Raw genomic sequence first — 14,708 nt, 5'->3', positions numbered from 1 at the left:
CAGGCTCTAGAGCAGCTCTGCTGACCTGGTTCTCTGGCTCTAAAGCAGCTCTGCTGACCTGGTTCTCTGGCTCTAGAGCAGCTCTGCTGACCTGTTTCTTAGGCTCTAGAGCAGCTCTGCTGACCTGGTTCTCTGGCTGTAAAGCAGCTCTGCTGTCCTGGTTCTCTGGCTGTAAAGCAGCTCTGCTGACCTGGTTCTCTGGCTGTAAAGTGGCTCTGCTGACCTTGTTCTCTCCCTCTAAAGCAGCTCTGCTGACCTGGTTCTCTGGCTATAAAGCAGCTCTGCTGACCTGTGTCTCTGGTTCTAGAGCAGCTCTGTTGACCTGGTTCACTAGCTCTACAACGGCTCTGATGACCTTGTTCTCTAGCTCTACAGCAGCTCTGCTGACCTGGTTCACTACCTCTAGAGCAGCTCTGCTCACCTGGTTCTCAGGCTCTAAAGCAGCTCTGCTGACCTGGTTCCCTGGCTCTAAAGCAGCTCTGCTGACCTGGTTCTCTGGCTCTATAGCGGCTCTGCTGACCTGGTTCTCTGGCTCTAAAGCAGCTCTGCTGACCTGGTTCTCTGGCTCTATAGCGGCTCTGCTGACCTGGTTCTACAGCTCTAAAGCAGCTCTGCTGACCTGGTTCTCTTGCTCTACTGCAGCTCTGCTGATCTGGTTCTTAGGCTCTAGAGCAGCTCTGCTGACCTGGTTCTCTTGCTCTACTGCAGCTCTGCTGATCTGGTTCTTAGGCTCTAGAGCAGCTCTGCTGACCTGGTTCTCCGGCTCTAAAGCAGCTCTGCTTACCTGGTTCTCTGGCTCTATAGCGGCTCTGCTGACCTGGTTCTCTGGCTCTACAGCAGCTCTGCTGGCCTGGTTCTTTCCCTCTAAAGCAGCTCCGCTGACCTGGTTCTCTGGCTCTAGAGCAGCTCTGCTGACCTGGTTGTCTGGCTCTACAACGGCTCTGCTGACCTGATTCTCTGGCTCTAGAGCAGCTTGGCTGACCTGGCTCTACAACTGTTCTGCTGACCTGGTTCTACGGCTCTAAAGCAGCTCTGCTGACCTGGTTCTCTTGCTCTACAGCAGCTCTGCTGACCTGGTTGTCTGGCTCTACAACGGCTCTGCTGACCTGATTCTCTGGCTCTAGAGCAGCTCTGCTGACCTGGTTCTCTGCCTCTAGAGCAACTCTGCTGACCTGGCTCTTAGGCTCTAGAGCAGCTCTGCTGACCTGGTTCTCTCCTCTACAACGGCTCTGCCGACCTGGTTTCTGTGGCTCTAAAGCAGCTCTGCTGACCTAGTTCTATGGCTCTAAAGCAGCTCTGCTGACCTGGTTCTCTGGCTCTACAGCAGCTACACTGACCTGGTTCTCTGGTTCTACAGCAGCTCCGCTGACCTGGTTCTTAGGCTCTAGAGCAGCTCTGCTGACCTGGTTCTCTGGCTCTACAACAGCTCTGCTGACCTGGTTCTCTGGCTCTAAAGCAGCTCTGCTGACCTGGTTCTCTGGCTCTAGAGCAGCTCTGCTGACCTGGTTCTTAGGCTCTAGAGCCGCTCTGGTTTTCTGGCTCTACAACAGCTCTGCTGACCTGGTTCTTTGGCTCTAAAGTAGCTCTGGTGACCTGGTTCTATGCCTCAAAAGCAGCTCTGTTGACCTGGCTCTCTGGCTCTACAGCAGCTCTGCTGACCTGGTTCCCTGCCTCTAGAGCAGCTCTGCTGACCTGGTTCTTAGGCTCTAGAGCAGCTCTGCTGACCTGGTTCTCTGGCTCTAAAGCAGCTCTGCTGACCTGGTTCTCTGGCTCTAAAGCAGGTTCTCTGGCTCTAAAGCAGCTCTGCTGACTTGGTTCTCTGGCTCTAAAGCAGCTCTGCTGACCTGGTTCTCTGGCTCTAAAGCAGCTCTGCTGACCTGGTTCTCTGGCTCGAAAGCAGCTCTGCTGACCTGGTTCTCTGGCTCGAAAGCAGCTCTGCTGACCTGGTTCTCTGGCTCTAGAGCAGCTCTGCTGACCTGGTTCTCTGGCTCTAGAGCAGCTCTGCTGACCTGGTTCTCTGGCTCTAAAGCAGCGCGGCTGACCTGGTTCTCTGGCTCTAGAGCAGCTCTGCTGACCTGGTTCTCCGGCTCTAGAGCAGCTCTGCTGACCTGGTTCTCTGGCTCTAAAGCAGCGCGGCTGACCTGGTTCTCTGGCTCTAGAGCAGCTCTGCTGACCTGGTTCTCAGGCTCTAGAGCAGCTCTGGTGACCTGGTTCTCTGGCTCTAAAGCAGCTCTGCTGACCTTGTTCTCTGGCTGTAAAGCAGCTCTGCTGACCTGGTTCTCTGGCTGTAAAGCAGCTCTGCTGACCTGGTTCTCTGGCTGTAAAGCAGCTCTGCTGACCTGGTTCTCTGGCTCTAAAGCGGCTCTGCTGACCTTGTTCTCTCCCTCTAAAGCAGCTCTGCTGACCTGGTTCTCTGGCTATAAAGCAGCTCTGCTGGCCTGAGTCTTAGGCTCTAGAGCAGCTCTTTTGACCTGGTTCTCTAGCTCTACAACGGCTCTGATGACCTTGTCCTCTAGCTCTACAGCAGCTCTGCTGACCTGGTTCTCTCCCTCTAAAGCAGCTCTGCTGACCTGGATCTTAGGCTCTAGAGCAGCTTGGCTGACCTGGTTCTCTGGCTCTACAACTGCTCTGCTGACCTGGTTCTACGGCTCTAAAGCAGCTCTGCTGACCTGGTTCTCTTGCTCTACAGCAGCTCTGCTGACCTGGTTCTCTTGCTCTACAGCAGCTCTGCTGATCTGGTTCTTAGGCTCTAGAGCAGCTCTGCAGCTCTGCTGACCTGCTTCTCCGGCTCTAAAGCAGCTCTGCTTACCTGGTTCTCTGGCTCTATAGTGGCTCTGCTGACCTGGTTCTCTGGCTCTACAGCAGCTCTGCTGACCTGGTTCTTTCCCTCTTAACCAGCTCTGCTGACCTGGTTCTTTCCCTCTAAAGCAGCTCTGCTGACCTGGTTCTTTCCCTCTAAAGCAGCTCTGCTGACCTGGTTCTCTGGCTCTAGAGCAGGTCTGCTGACCTGGTTGTCTGGCTCTACAACGGCTCTGCTGACCTGATTATCTGGCTCTAGAGCAGCTCTGCTGACCTGGTTCTCTGCCTCTAGAGCAGCTCTGCTGATCTAGTTCTCTGGCTCTAGAGCAGCTCTGCTGACCTGGTTCTTAGGCTCTAGAGCAGCTCTGCTGACCTGGTTCTCTCCTCTACAACGGCTCTGCTGACCTGGTTTCTCTGGCTCTAAAGCAGCTCTTCTGACCTAGTTCTATGGCTCTAAAGCAGCTCTCCTGACCTGGTTCTCTGGCTCTACAGCAGCTCTGCTGACCTGGTTCTCTTCCTTTAGAGCAGCTCTGCTGACCTGGTTCGCACGGCGAGTTAAAAACCTGAGGATAAGTGGCAGGATAGAGTGTGGGGCAGATAAAAAGCACGGCGAGAATACTGTTGTGTGATGAGGCAACAAAAGCTAAAAAAAGCAAAGTAAATACCATGCGGCACAAAGTTCTTGATATGCTGAAGCGCTGAAATGTATGTGTCTGCCTTGTATAGTTGCATCTGGTAGTGAAACTGAAACCTAAATTAAGGTGGGAGCGTGCGAAAGCTTACATCGCTAGAGCGGAGACGCCATGCGCGTGCACATCACCTGTCCGTGCTCGCACATGATTTGTCTCCCTTCGCACACTAAACCGACAACAATAGGTCTCGCCAAGGCATGCAGCGCGCATGCAGTGCGTCGCTAGGCGAGACCTAAAAAACAAGACGTCATTGTACCGTGAGTGCAGTAGCGGTAGGGGGCAGCCACTTTAAACGAAAAGCACCCGCCATTGACTGAGCAATATGACTGAATGACATGCACTGGATAATTCCATCCCAACACACAAAGTGGGTTTAAAAGTCTGAAGATTCTTACTTTAATTGTTTTACCTCAGGGGTGCCACAGGGTTCTACCCTGAGCCCAATTCTCTTTAATCTCTATGTTAGACATCTAGCAGAGATTGAGGAATTTAATGGGCTCAATTTGATTTCCTAGGCAGATGACACCCACATTGGTGTCCTTATTTTCTAAGGATAACCACAACATACAAGCCCTTAACAGCTGTCTTTCCCAAGCCTCAGTGTGGATGAACACCAACTCAATGAAACTTAATGGGAACAAGACGAAGGTCCTGCTGGTGGGCAACCATCCCCACCTTTGGGGTCCTCATTTGTGGCTGCCAACCAAGGGTCCTACTCCTTCTCCTGTAAAAGTGGTGAAAACCTTGGGGGTATGGCTCTGCATTAAGCCGTTTATAAGTCAGCAGATCAATAAAGTAGCTGTCACGTGCTTTGACATCCTCAAATGGCTAAGAAAGATTCTGGCCTGCATTCCACTGTCAGACCAAATGCGGCTCCAGATTGTTCATAACATGGCTGCACGCTTTCTCCTCCATCCTCCGAATTTAATTTCTTCAGCCATCTTGTTACCGACTCTTCAGGGGCTTATAATCGATCGTCGAGTCCAATTGAAGTTCTTATGCTATATGCATTAGTGCCTTTTTCAAACAGGGCCTTTTTATCTGAGACATCTTGTGTTTTGGTATACACCCAAACGTTCCCTTTGTTCAAGCCATATAGACTTGGCAGTGGTTCAGAGAGTCAAGAAAACTAGGCAAGCAGTTGGGCTTTAGTGTTTTTAGGACCCAAGCTCTGGAACGCCTTGCCACAGAGCCTGTCAATCACCTACAAATTTTCATAAGTTTCTTAACACCTGGTCGTTCTCACTCGTCTAATTTCTTCTATCGATTTTAATTGGTAGTGCGCAGTGGACGATTATGCTGTAAGCAGGCTAGCTCTGGGAAACCCATTTTTAGGTGGCCATGCACTTTGTAAATTACACTATAATAATAATAGAGCACACAGTCATTCTTTAAAACCCATTATCGCATCATACAGTAATCAATTGTGCATATCAAGCAACCACTATTAATGAAAACTCCATTAAACATGAATACATATTAACATTACCACGTTTTTGAAACAGTGATTTAAAATTCAAATAAATAATGAAATGTTTTCAGTGTATTACAATACTCTACATACATTGGGAGATGAATCCAGTGACTCCACTGTAACGGTTGTCCCAGTCATTTTAACCTCCTTGAGAAGTTCTCTCAGAACAGGGGTCTGTGATAGATTCTTGATGGAAGGAACAAAAACAAGAATTATACCCAATGAGTCGAATCAACATTTGATGTGCTAGAATTGTTTTTAAAAGGACACAACAAGCAAAATGCACATGCTAGTGAAGTATTAGAATGCTTTTTAAAGTGAGTCGGAGGGGACGAACTGTGGCGTGCCGGGGACAATTACTCCATTTGAAAATCCTTAGACAACTACAAAAAAAAATAAAAACAAATGTGAGCAAGAGACCCTATATCATTAGGAATACTTACTCTGTGTAACCCACAACCTACTAGCAGGGTAGCATGCAAGAAAGTTTCACTGGAGAACATCAAGTGTAAAAAAAGGAACTTTGGTGCAAAGATGTACACTTTGTAAACATGTTGGTCAGAATGAATATTGGAATAGGTATAAATATTTCAAAATTTCTAATAGACTGAACAATGTCTGAAAAAGAAGTGTGTGCTCTATAAATATTCCCACTCCGACAATATAACTATTTAACAACAGTTTTTAAACGAGGAAGTAAACAGTACTTCAGAAGGATATGATCCTGAAAACTTAAAAAATAAAAACTTTTATTCATTGGTTGAATCTATCTGTAATCCTCACCAATCAGAGCAGACTATTAAGATTTTCATTTTATGGTTAATCATCCAATGAAAGTATGGATCTCTATTCATAAATGAGTGAGCCAAATGCATAACAAAAAATAATTTCAAATGGACGAACAAGGAGCAAAAAGAGATAACCAAGGCAAAGATACAAGCATACATAAAAACATTATATAATTAAATTATTCATAGCATTCAAAATGTAGAACTCATCAGAAAATATGCAACATTCAATAGCTATATTGAATGAGATTTGGATCAACATGTTTTACCTTATGCTGTTTGGAGAGTAAATAATGTATTTCACTTTCTCTTTGACTTTCAATACCAAGCACATGAGCTCTATTAAACCCCGGCCACCACATCTATGCAGAAACTGTAATGGAGCCTGAATGTAGCCATTTTTAATGCGATCTTTAGGCGATTACAAACAAGTTTAACAAAACTTTTCTTCCAGAAATGTAACCCCCAAAACTTTTTCCTGTCAACATGCAAATCTATTCCAGGTGGATTATGATTCTTAAAAGAAAAACAAGAAATGTATTCACACTTGTGGTTTGAATCAACTACCGCACCTGTCTTTTAGTGGTATAAATTAGAAGTGTGTTCACTTAGCACACGGAGTTTGCATTGGACATTTAAATGAGCATGGTTGTTCAGCACAAGCGCTTGCTTGGTTTGTGTATAAACTTCAACATAATAATTTCTCAATTTATGTCTAAATATTGCCACAAGTCTTCAGCTCCACACCGCTCAGATTGAATGGGAAAGTTCAAATTCTGCTGTACGTTTTATTAACAACAGCTAGGAGGCACATTTTTGCTTACAGAACGACCTTGTCAGGTCTTACGTTTCTGCAATTAACTGGTTTCAAATGCAGTGTGCACGAAAGATTGAGATACTTTGAACGAAAGCATTGAGAGGGCCAGAATGTTACTGCTTGCACAACACAAGGTTTTGTAAGAGGTACTCCCACCAGCTCTTCAGAGATGCTATGGAATTCAGTTAACAGAAGCTCCCATAAATTATTGAGGAGGGAAAGAGAGCTAAGCCACTGGGATGCAAGTTGCCTGAATGGCCGCAATACTGAAAACCATCAGGACCAAAACAGGTATTCAGGAGGTATTTTTAATAGACCATTAACTAAGCAGTGTGATAATATAATGCTACAAGAAAAAAGGGAGTTTAGACTCATTTTTTAAGTATGTGGGATATACAATGTTTGGGGTTTACATTCTATTTACTCATATAGTATACATTTTAGCAGAGTTATCTATTATCATTTTGATTATTTGAACACATATGAGAAAATTCAGATTAGCACACAATACATGTATTTATAATTACTAAATATAAAGGTGTGTGAGCACAGATTTGAGGGGTCTGCATCATATTTTCTAATCAAAACCCAGCAAAGAGATGATCGGTCCTATTCTTAACATACCCCAAATTCCTAGGACTACAGCCCAAAGGAGGGGGAGGGCGGAACCTTTCTGTGGTCCTTTCCTTCACATAGGCCAAGGGCACTTTTAAGTTTCTGGGGTTCAAGATATCTACTCAGTTGTGAACCATTAGAAAGTGGGAAGTTCACAACACACCTATGTACATTTTCAACTGTTCACAGAAATTTCCAAGGGTACTCCAGAGAAGATGCGACACACGCAGATGTGATTAGTAGTTCTGAAATTCTTTGTGAATTTCATGTTACTCACATGTAAAAATAATTTTGCATGTGTAAATGTAACAAACGTACATTTCCAGGTGTGTAAAATGTGTTGTTGTAGTTCAACTGGAGTTTCTAACTTTTTTGTGGCAACAATATTTATCCCCATGGAAAACCCTACTGCTTGCTTCTGCTCCATTTTCACTCTGGATAGGAATTTACCCCTGGCATTGACAGAAAACATCTTACAATAGCCTCAGTGGAATAACACCTCCTTAGAGTTTGTGAATTACAACCAAATCCCAAGTTTGTGGGAGCTCACCTCCTTAGGCAGGAATACCAAAACTGTGATGCCTATATTAAGGCCAAGATAACATTCATTCACACATATCTAATGTACAACAGTGGATGAATATTATTCACAAGTGTAAACTCATGCAAGTTTACACTTGTAAATGGAGGTACTTGCACATCTAAGTTCAATATCCATACCCAAATATTGGCACATCTTGTAACATTTTAACCATATAGCCCCCAGTTTAAATCCTTGTTTCAAACAACCATGGGCTCCCTTGTCTCCAAACACCACAAAGGTGCATCCTATTGACTACCTTCCCCTTAAGCTGAAGCCCTTTTACTACTTTCAATGATCTCTGTACAGTTGTCCTAGTTCTGATACTTGCAGCACTTCACTTTCTTTGTATAATATTTTTATTAAAATAATTCCAGATCCATCACAAAGAAGAAGCAATGGAAAAGTACAGAATTTGGGGAAAACAATGACCCATAGTAGACAGTATATCTATCAATACTATGTCAGAAGCGGACTTACAGTTATCAAACAAACTCAAAACATAAACGTAGGGCAGGTGAGCTGGGAAACCCAGCACCCCAATAAACAGTACTAATTAAGATTTCAATTTCTCTGGAATTTAAGAAAAGTAAGACCAACAACATCAATTAAACTGGAAAAGGAGACGCAAGGACACACACATTGAGAGAGAAGAGGAAAGAAGTGAAATGAGCAAGGAGAGGCTTGGGTATCAAGCAGATCAAGTTTCTTGACATTAGAGTGCATCCTCACTCCATTACCATATATTAAGTTCCCTTGTAACCATATATCAAGTACCCTTCCTTAGTTGTTTATAATAAAGGAGGTATTGGAGACAAGAAGACAACAACTAGTTGGGCAACGTCATAACATAACACAGTGCAGTGGGTTAATGGCACTTTCATCTATCAGTTCTGTCACAGTACTCAAATATCAGTAACATGACAGCCTTCCATCATCTGTGTGAGAAACAATACTCTCCACTGTGCCCAATCCATGATTATCACTCCAACAGGAAATGTCATCAAAGATCTAAAGCTGGCCATTTAGTTTGTAAGTTTTAGCCACTTTTGGGAAACTACCACCATTATTTCAGAAATCCAACCCCAGTAGGGGACAAGACAGGAACCTCCACTTCTAAAAATGCAGATCTTTGCAATGGTCAACGTGTCCAACTATTTTCTCTTGCATTTATTCACAGCTATTAAGTACAATACATCCTGGAGCTCCGCTCGGCATTTGAAAATGATCACCTTTGTTCAAATGAAGCCCATGCTCTTTATGCTGCTTACATCAGGAACATTTTTAAAAAGTATCAGATTAATTCTATCTCGTCTTAACCGCTTAGAGCCTCTGCCCCAATATCTGTAGCTTCTTTGAGCAGTGGTGTGATTTTTGGGAGTAAATTGCATGATTTTTTGACCAATGGCACCGGGGTTAATAAGAAAGTGTATGGAATTGGAGAGCACCGTGAAGTAAGAATAACACGGTAGAACAAAGATAACCCGATCCTACTTCTCTGCCCCAGTTATCACTAATTACCAACATATGTCAACTCTGCTTAAACAATGCATTGCCAAAACCAATACATCTCACCTGTGAGAAGATTTAATGACTTGGCCAATGCTTTTTCCCTCCCCGACGGCTGCTCTGTATGCACTTCCATCTGGGTCATCTTAGAATGCTTTTTATGAAGTCTAAGACAAATCATTCCAAGATGGTTGCCGTGCATGTACACAAGCAGATGCATCGGAGGCTGTCTTGCATTTGTTAAAAAACACTCAACAATGGCCGCCTGCTACTTTATAAGCGCTAGAGTCATATTTAAGTGAGCAGGCAGGAAAGGTGGGTGGGGGAGGAGAAAGAGCCAGTGAGAGAAAAAATGTTTCTCAAGCACTGCAATGCAAGCATGACCCTAATATCAACAGCAGAAGGAGACAACAGATATAATCATAATATGGTGAAACCAAAATACACAAGAAGGAGGACGAAAGTTGCAAGGAACTAATACTGCCAAGAAAGCCAAAAAATCCTTGTTTGGCAAGGGAAGAAACCAAAGCCCCCTTTCAAGCTACACTCACTGCAAAAGGTCTGTTGCTATGCTCTGTATCCAAGGCCAAAAACCTTAGAAACATACCAAAGGAAATATTCAGACACTAACTGAATGTTACTTAATATTTGTTTTGTCTTCAATTTATTTATTCAGTTTCATAAATATGTGTATTTGATTCACATTGTTGTACATTTCAGTCATGATCTTGGATTACATTCCAGTTGCAATATATTCATTAAAACATTTATAAAAACCTCAAACAATAATTTAGTAAGGCATCATTATTACATGTTAAGCTTCTACATTGTTGCACACTGTTCACATATGGCTTTTGAGTTTCATTGGTGGTTGTGACACCAGCTTCATCTGTATTTTAGCAGGAACCAGAGTTTGAAGCAAGCTCATTTATATATGGAGGGAGTAGGAAGTCTGCAGAGGTGGGGGAAGAGTTTGCTATTGGGCTATAAGCTTATACTAGTGAGTTGTTTTGGTTTAGGGTGACCGGTCATTGCTTTCACCTAGGTCCAGGGGTATTGTGTCCCAGCTATTGGTTTGAAAGTGGTTCTTGTAGGAAGCTGGCTCTCTATACAGTGTACCAAAAACAGGTACACTGTGCAAAGAGTCCAGATGACCCCTATAGGTTTACAGAGGCACAAGTAACAAACCCAAATACTCTTTTGTGGCATTGTGGTTGAGCAATTTAGGCATATCAGAGGGTAGTGATAAGCATTTGTTGTACTCAAAGAGGTAATAAATCAGACACACTGAAGAATAAATCCGAGACCAATTTAGAAAAATAACACGTATTTTTATGTAAATTTCAACATCAAGAATTTCGCTATCAAGTAAGTACTTTTCGAGATATTGAATTTAACAGATAAGTAAAATGTTCACTTAAATGCGTTCTTATGCGGCAAAGCTTTCCTATGGGGAAAATAGGCATATATTTCATATAGTTACTTGCAATAGGTTTCTGGGGGTCCCCTTCAGGACTCAAGATGGTAAGGGGGGGGTCAAGGTCCAAAAGACCACCAGCAGTCCAAAGAACCACTAGTAGTTAGTCTTTACCTGCCCTGGAACATCCGAGTGTATAGGTGCGGGTCGGGTCAGGTTGGTGGAGGGGGGGGAGGGGGCGGGATGGGACAGGGCACCTAGAAACAGGCTCCAGAGGAGAACTTCAGGACAAGTCCGGAAGCTCTCAACGGGGGGCTCAGTTTGTGAGAGCCATGGGAGCAAGGAAGCACAGTTGGTTCTCGGAAACCCGGGCTGGGGCGCTCGGGTTCAGACTGGTTAGGACAGCTGGGCTTGTCCAACATGGAAACTCGCGATTGTCGGTCTCACAGGTTGAGGGGACAAAAATGGGACAGCTGGGCCACACTCTAAGTGAGTCTCAGCAGTTCAGACATCCTTTGATGGCTGCTCGGTCTTGGAGCTGTTGGTTTCCAGATTGGATTCAAGCAGGCTATGGTTGCTGCAAGGCATTCAGTACCCAGAGTATTGGTGCTGTACAGCTCAGGTTGGTCCTGGCGTCTTCTCACTTGGTGGGGAGACAGATCTGACTTTCTGGAGTATGGAGACCTCTTCCTGGGTGGCTGCTTTGTCAGTGGAACCGGGGGCGGTATAATGGTGGACAGGACTTTGCTGTGTGGTGCCTGTAAACTGCAGGGGAGTAGCTCCTCTACTCCAAGGGAGATTGTTGGCAGTCCACCGGGGTTCTTGGCAGATGCAAAGCAGCAGGACGAGTCGGTTTATCACGATTGTCGGGACAGGTGCAGGTAGGCAGGGTTTGATGCTATAGGTCTGTAGTTGGTCCTCAGTTCTCGCTTCTTTGCTCTTCTTTGTCCTTGTCTTCTTGTGTCAGTCGAATCTGAGTTCCTGATGCCTAAGGTGCCATCGAAATACTCAATCTAGGGGCACTGAGAGGAGTGTAAGGTAGCAGCCAATGGACTACTTACCTTTGGGCAGCCTACACCCTCTATATGACCACTTCCTGTAGGGAGTGGGCATAATCGAGACCCAGTGTATCTAATTTCACCAAAAACCAAGATGGTGGAATTCTACTTTTCGTGTAGTGAACATGCCTCCTGACTAGCTAATTTCCCACCTGTCCGGGTGCCAAATGGGCCCTGGGCAGAGGGTGGCAATTCCCCTGTCTGGGGGGAAGCAGGGGGTCACATATTTAAGGCGAAAGAGGCCTTAGCAGCCTCCTGCCTTGATATGCTGTGTACTAGCCATCTTGCTTGGAGCAGGTGTCAGAAACGTGTCTGGTGGAAGGCTGGTGGATACCAGTCAGCTAGCACACTAGAGGTTGGTAGGTTTTCAGGGGGCACCTCTAACATGCCCCCTGGGTGTATGTCTTAACAAATCCACTACTGGCATTAGTAAGGATTTATTAAAACAAGATGTTTAATACCAAACACCATAGATTTCAGGGACCCTCTTTAGTGGCCATACCCTGGGTACCATTTACTAGGGTCTTACAGGTGTGCCTCAGGCTTGCCAATTGTTGAAGAATTGCATAGTTACTTTGTTTTTGGGAAAGAACACTGGCACTGGGGACCTGGTTAGTAGGAACCCACTGCACTTCAGACAAAGTTGCATCAAATACCAGACAAAAATTGGGAGTGACCATGTCAAAAATGGGCACTTGCCTACAGTTCTTTTTTGTCTTTGGTGGATAGCTATAACTTTCGGCTTCCTCCCACTTCTGCAGTTCTGGTTTCCACTACACTATGGCTGGTTGTAAATTTGCCTTCGACATCAAGTCAATTGCCTTTTAGCCAAAATGAGTGCCAGATCCCCATATTTGCATTCAGATTTATTTTCCATAGTACGAGTTATAAGGGACATTAGGTAGGACTCTGGGGGTGCATTCTATTTTTACATTTGTTAATTTTTCTATTGCATGAATGATTTGTTTCCCAAGTATATGGCGGTTCATATTCAGAACACATATGGCGGGTCAGTATTATTCATATGACGTTCTGCACAATCATCAGGGATTGTGTGGTACATTCTGTGAAAAAGTCTAGGAGTCAGGTATGTGGGGTGCAACACATGATGTTTTGCATTACTAATCACTATTTTAGGGTAGGATATGATTTGTTTCCTTTCCTGATAGGTTATGATTCCGCTCAGATCTGTTGCACAGGCTTCTCTTATCCCTAGTAGGATAGCCCATGGCTTGCCATGTTCATCTGTCAGAGGTGCATATATTTTTGTCACTGCTTTTTTAGCTTTGCCCAGTGGCAATAATGCTTAAATACCATGTGGGTTGCTGGGGCCTCAGCATCCTGTTGCCATGTTTTCATTATTACTCTGGTGAGCGTGTTAAATGTTATGAACTCGCCTGACAGGATGGAGTATTCTCGTTGAAGTTCTTGAAATGTGTGGAGAGCCTCTCGATCATATAAATCACCTATTGTTTTGATTCCTGCGTTTGCACATGCTTCTCTATTCGCTGTTGCAGCTATCTGCCTAAATTCGGGCAGATTCCATTAAGGCAATACAGGGGCACAGGCCACTCGTTTTAGTCTTAAGCAGCAGGACTATGCCAAAAGCCCGCCAGGAGTAAAATAAAGTCATACTTACGGAATGGGTTAAAAAATTCATTGGACAGTAGTGGCATGTCACCTACCATTTCCTGTATATGGAGGGCATGAGGGGAGGAATCAATGACCTCTTTTCTTCTAAAAGTCCAGACTTTGCATTCATCACAGAGGCAGAATTTTTAGATTATTTATGGCCCACGGTGCAAGAAAGCATACCACAAGGATATAAACTACTCTGAGCTCTTGCATTATTTACAGGTCACAGCAATCTTGGGTGGCTGAGACATTGGTAATACAAAGTAGCTAGTTCTGGTGAATTTTCTTTCCAAAAAAAGGAGCTATGCTTTCCTCTAGTGGGTCCAGCTCTAGACTTGTCCTAAATTATGAGGGCACTGCGAGCAAGTCTTCCTATACCTAATGCCAACGAGGACCATTGGGAAAAGTCTTAATTTGAAGGATCTGATTCATTAATATTGAGTAGAATCATGATGCAATCTGACAAGAAAAAACATCAGACATTACTACACACCTTATCTTGTGTGTCAGAGTTCTTCTTCACCCAGATCTACAAAAGGAAGTGAAGGATATACACCAAAACCAAGGGCGAAGAACTCAGCAGACCTCTCCTTTATTTTGACAACATAGCCTGGTCAAAATTGGAGTTCTTTATGACTGCATTAAAATCTCAGGCATCTATTCAAACACTGGCTGAAACATCCATGAGAATTCAAAGGAAACCAACAGCGACTGTAACGGCTATCAGTGCCACTGAGAGAAGTGGTTGCTGCTGAGGATGGAATGCTGCAAGTGAAGGTGAACAGCTGTTGAAAATTAGTCTGTGAAATTAGTTTCATGGGCATCACAAACATCCTCTAGAATTTGTTGCTGTAGAAAGGGGGCTGGCAAGCCAGTTGTCACTGTACAGGGAGGTAACTGGAAAAGAATAACATTTTTCAGGGAGCAGGCCTGCAATGAGTTTTACCATGGCTCAATCCGAGAGCGCTGTGTGAGTTAGATGCGGGTACTTTATAATAATGATGAGAGTATACTTAAAATACCAGCACAAATTAGCTTGAGGAATCTCTGAATGAGCAGCAACAAATGCAGAAGAACATGTGTAACGTCTTGGGACCATGGGGCCTTCTCAAAGAAATCTGTCAACCCTGACTGCTTTACTCACCGAGTACTAGTACAATAAATAGCTGAGATAAAAGCAGACACACTGGTTACTAAGGTTCATTTTGAGCTGGACAGAGTAGTATCTCTGGGTGGGATACTGCTTTGTCCAATAATAAGTTTCACAGTGTTCCCACACACAGATTTTTAGAGTATGGGAACACCCAACTAGATTATGCTGGCT

At 44.3% G+C, this 14,708-nt stretch overlaps 1 protein-coding gene across 3 annotated transcripts in view; it reads right to left on the bottom strand.

Moving 5' to 3' along the window:
- USP16 (ubiquitin specific peptidase 16) overlaps window positions 1–14,708 on the bottom strand; it is a 337,101-nt gene that overhangs the window by 239,192 nt on the left and 83,201 nt on the right. For all 3 annotated transcript variants that reach the window (XM_085623085.1, XM_085623084.1, XM_085623086.1), the window contains exon 7: window positions 5,056–5,151. In XM_085623085.1, the coding sequence (XP_085479211.1) occupies window positions 5,056–5,151 (96 nt within the window). The remainder of the gene's footprint in view (window positions 1–5,055; window positions 5,152–14,708) is intronic.

This window comes from Triturus cristatus, chromosome 8, assembly GCF_964204655.1.
Source record: "Triturus cristatus chromosome 8, aTriCri1.1, whole genome shotgun sequence".
Classification (NCBI taxonomy): Eukaryota; Metazoa; Chordata; class Amphibia; order Caudata; family Salamandridae; genus Triturus; species Triturus cristatus.
The sequence above is the reverse complement of the archived record's forward strand: the minus strand, read 5'-3'. Positions and strand labels throughout refer to the sequence as shown.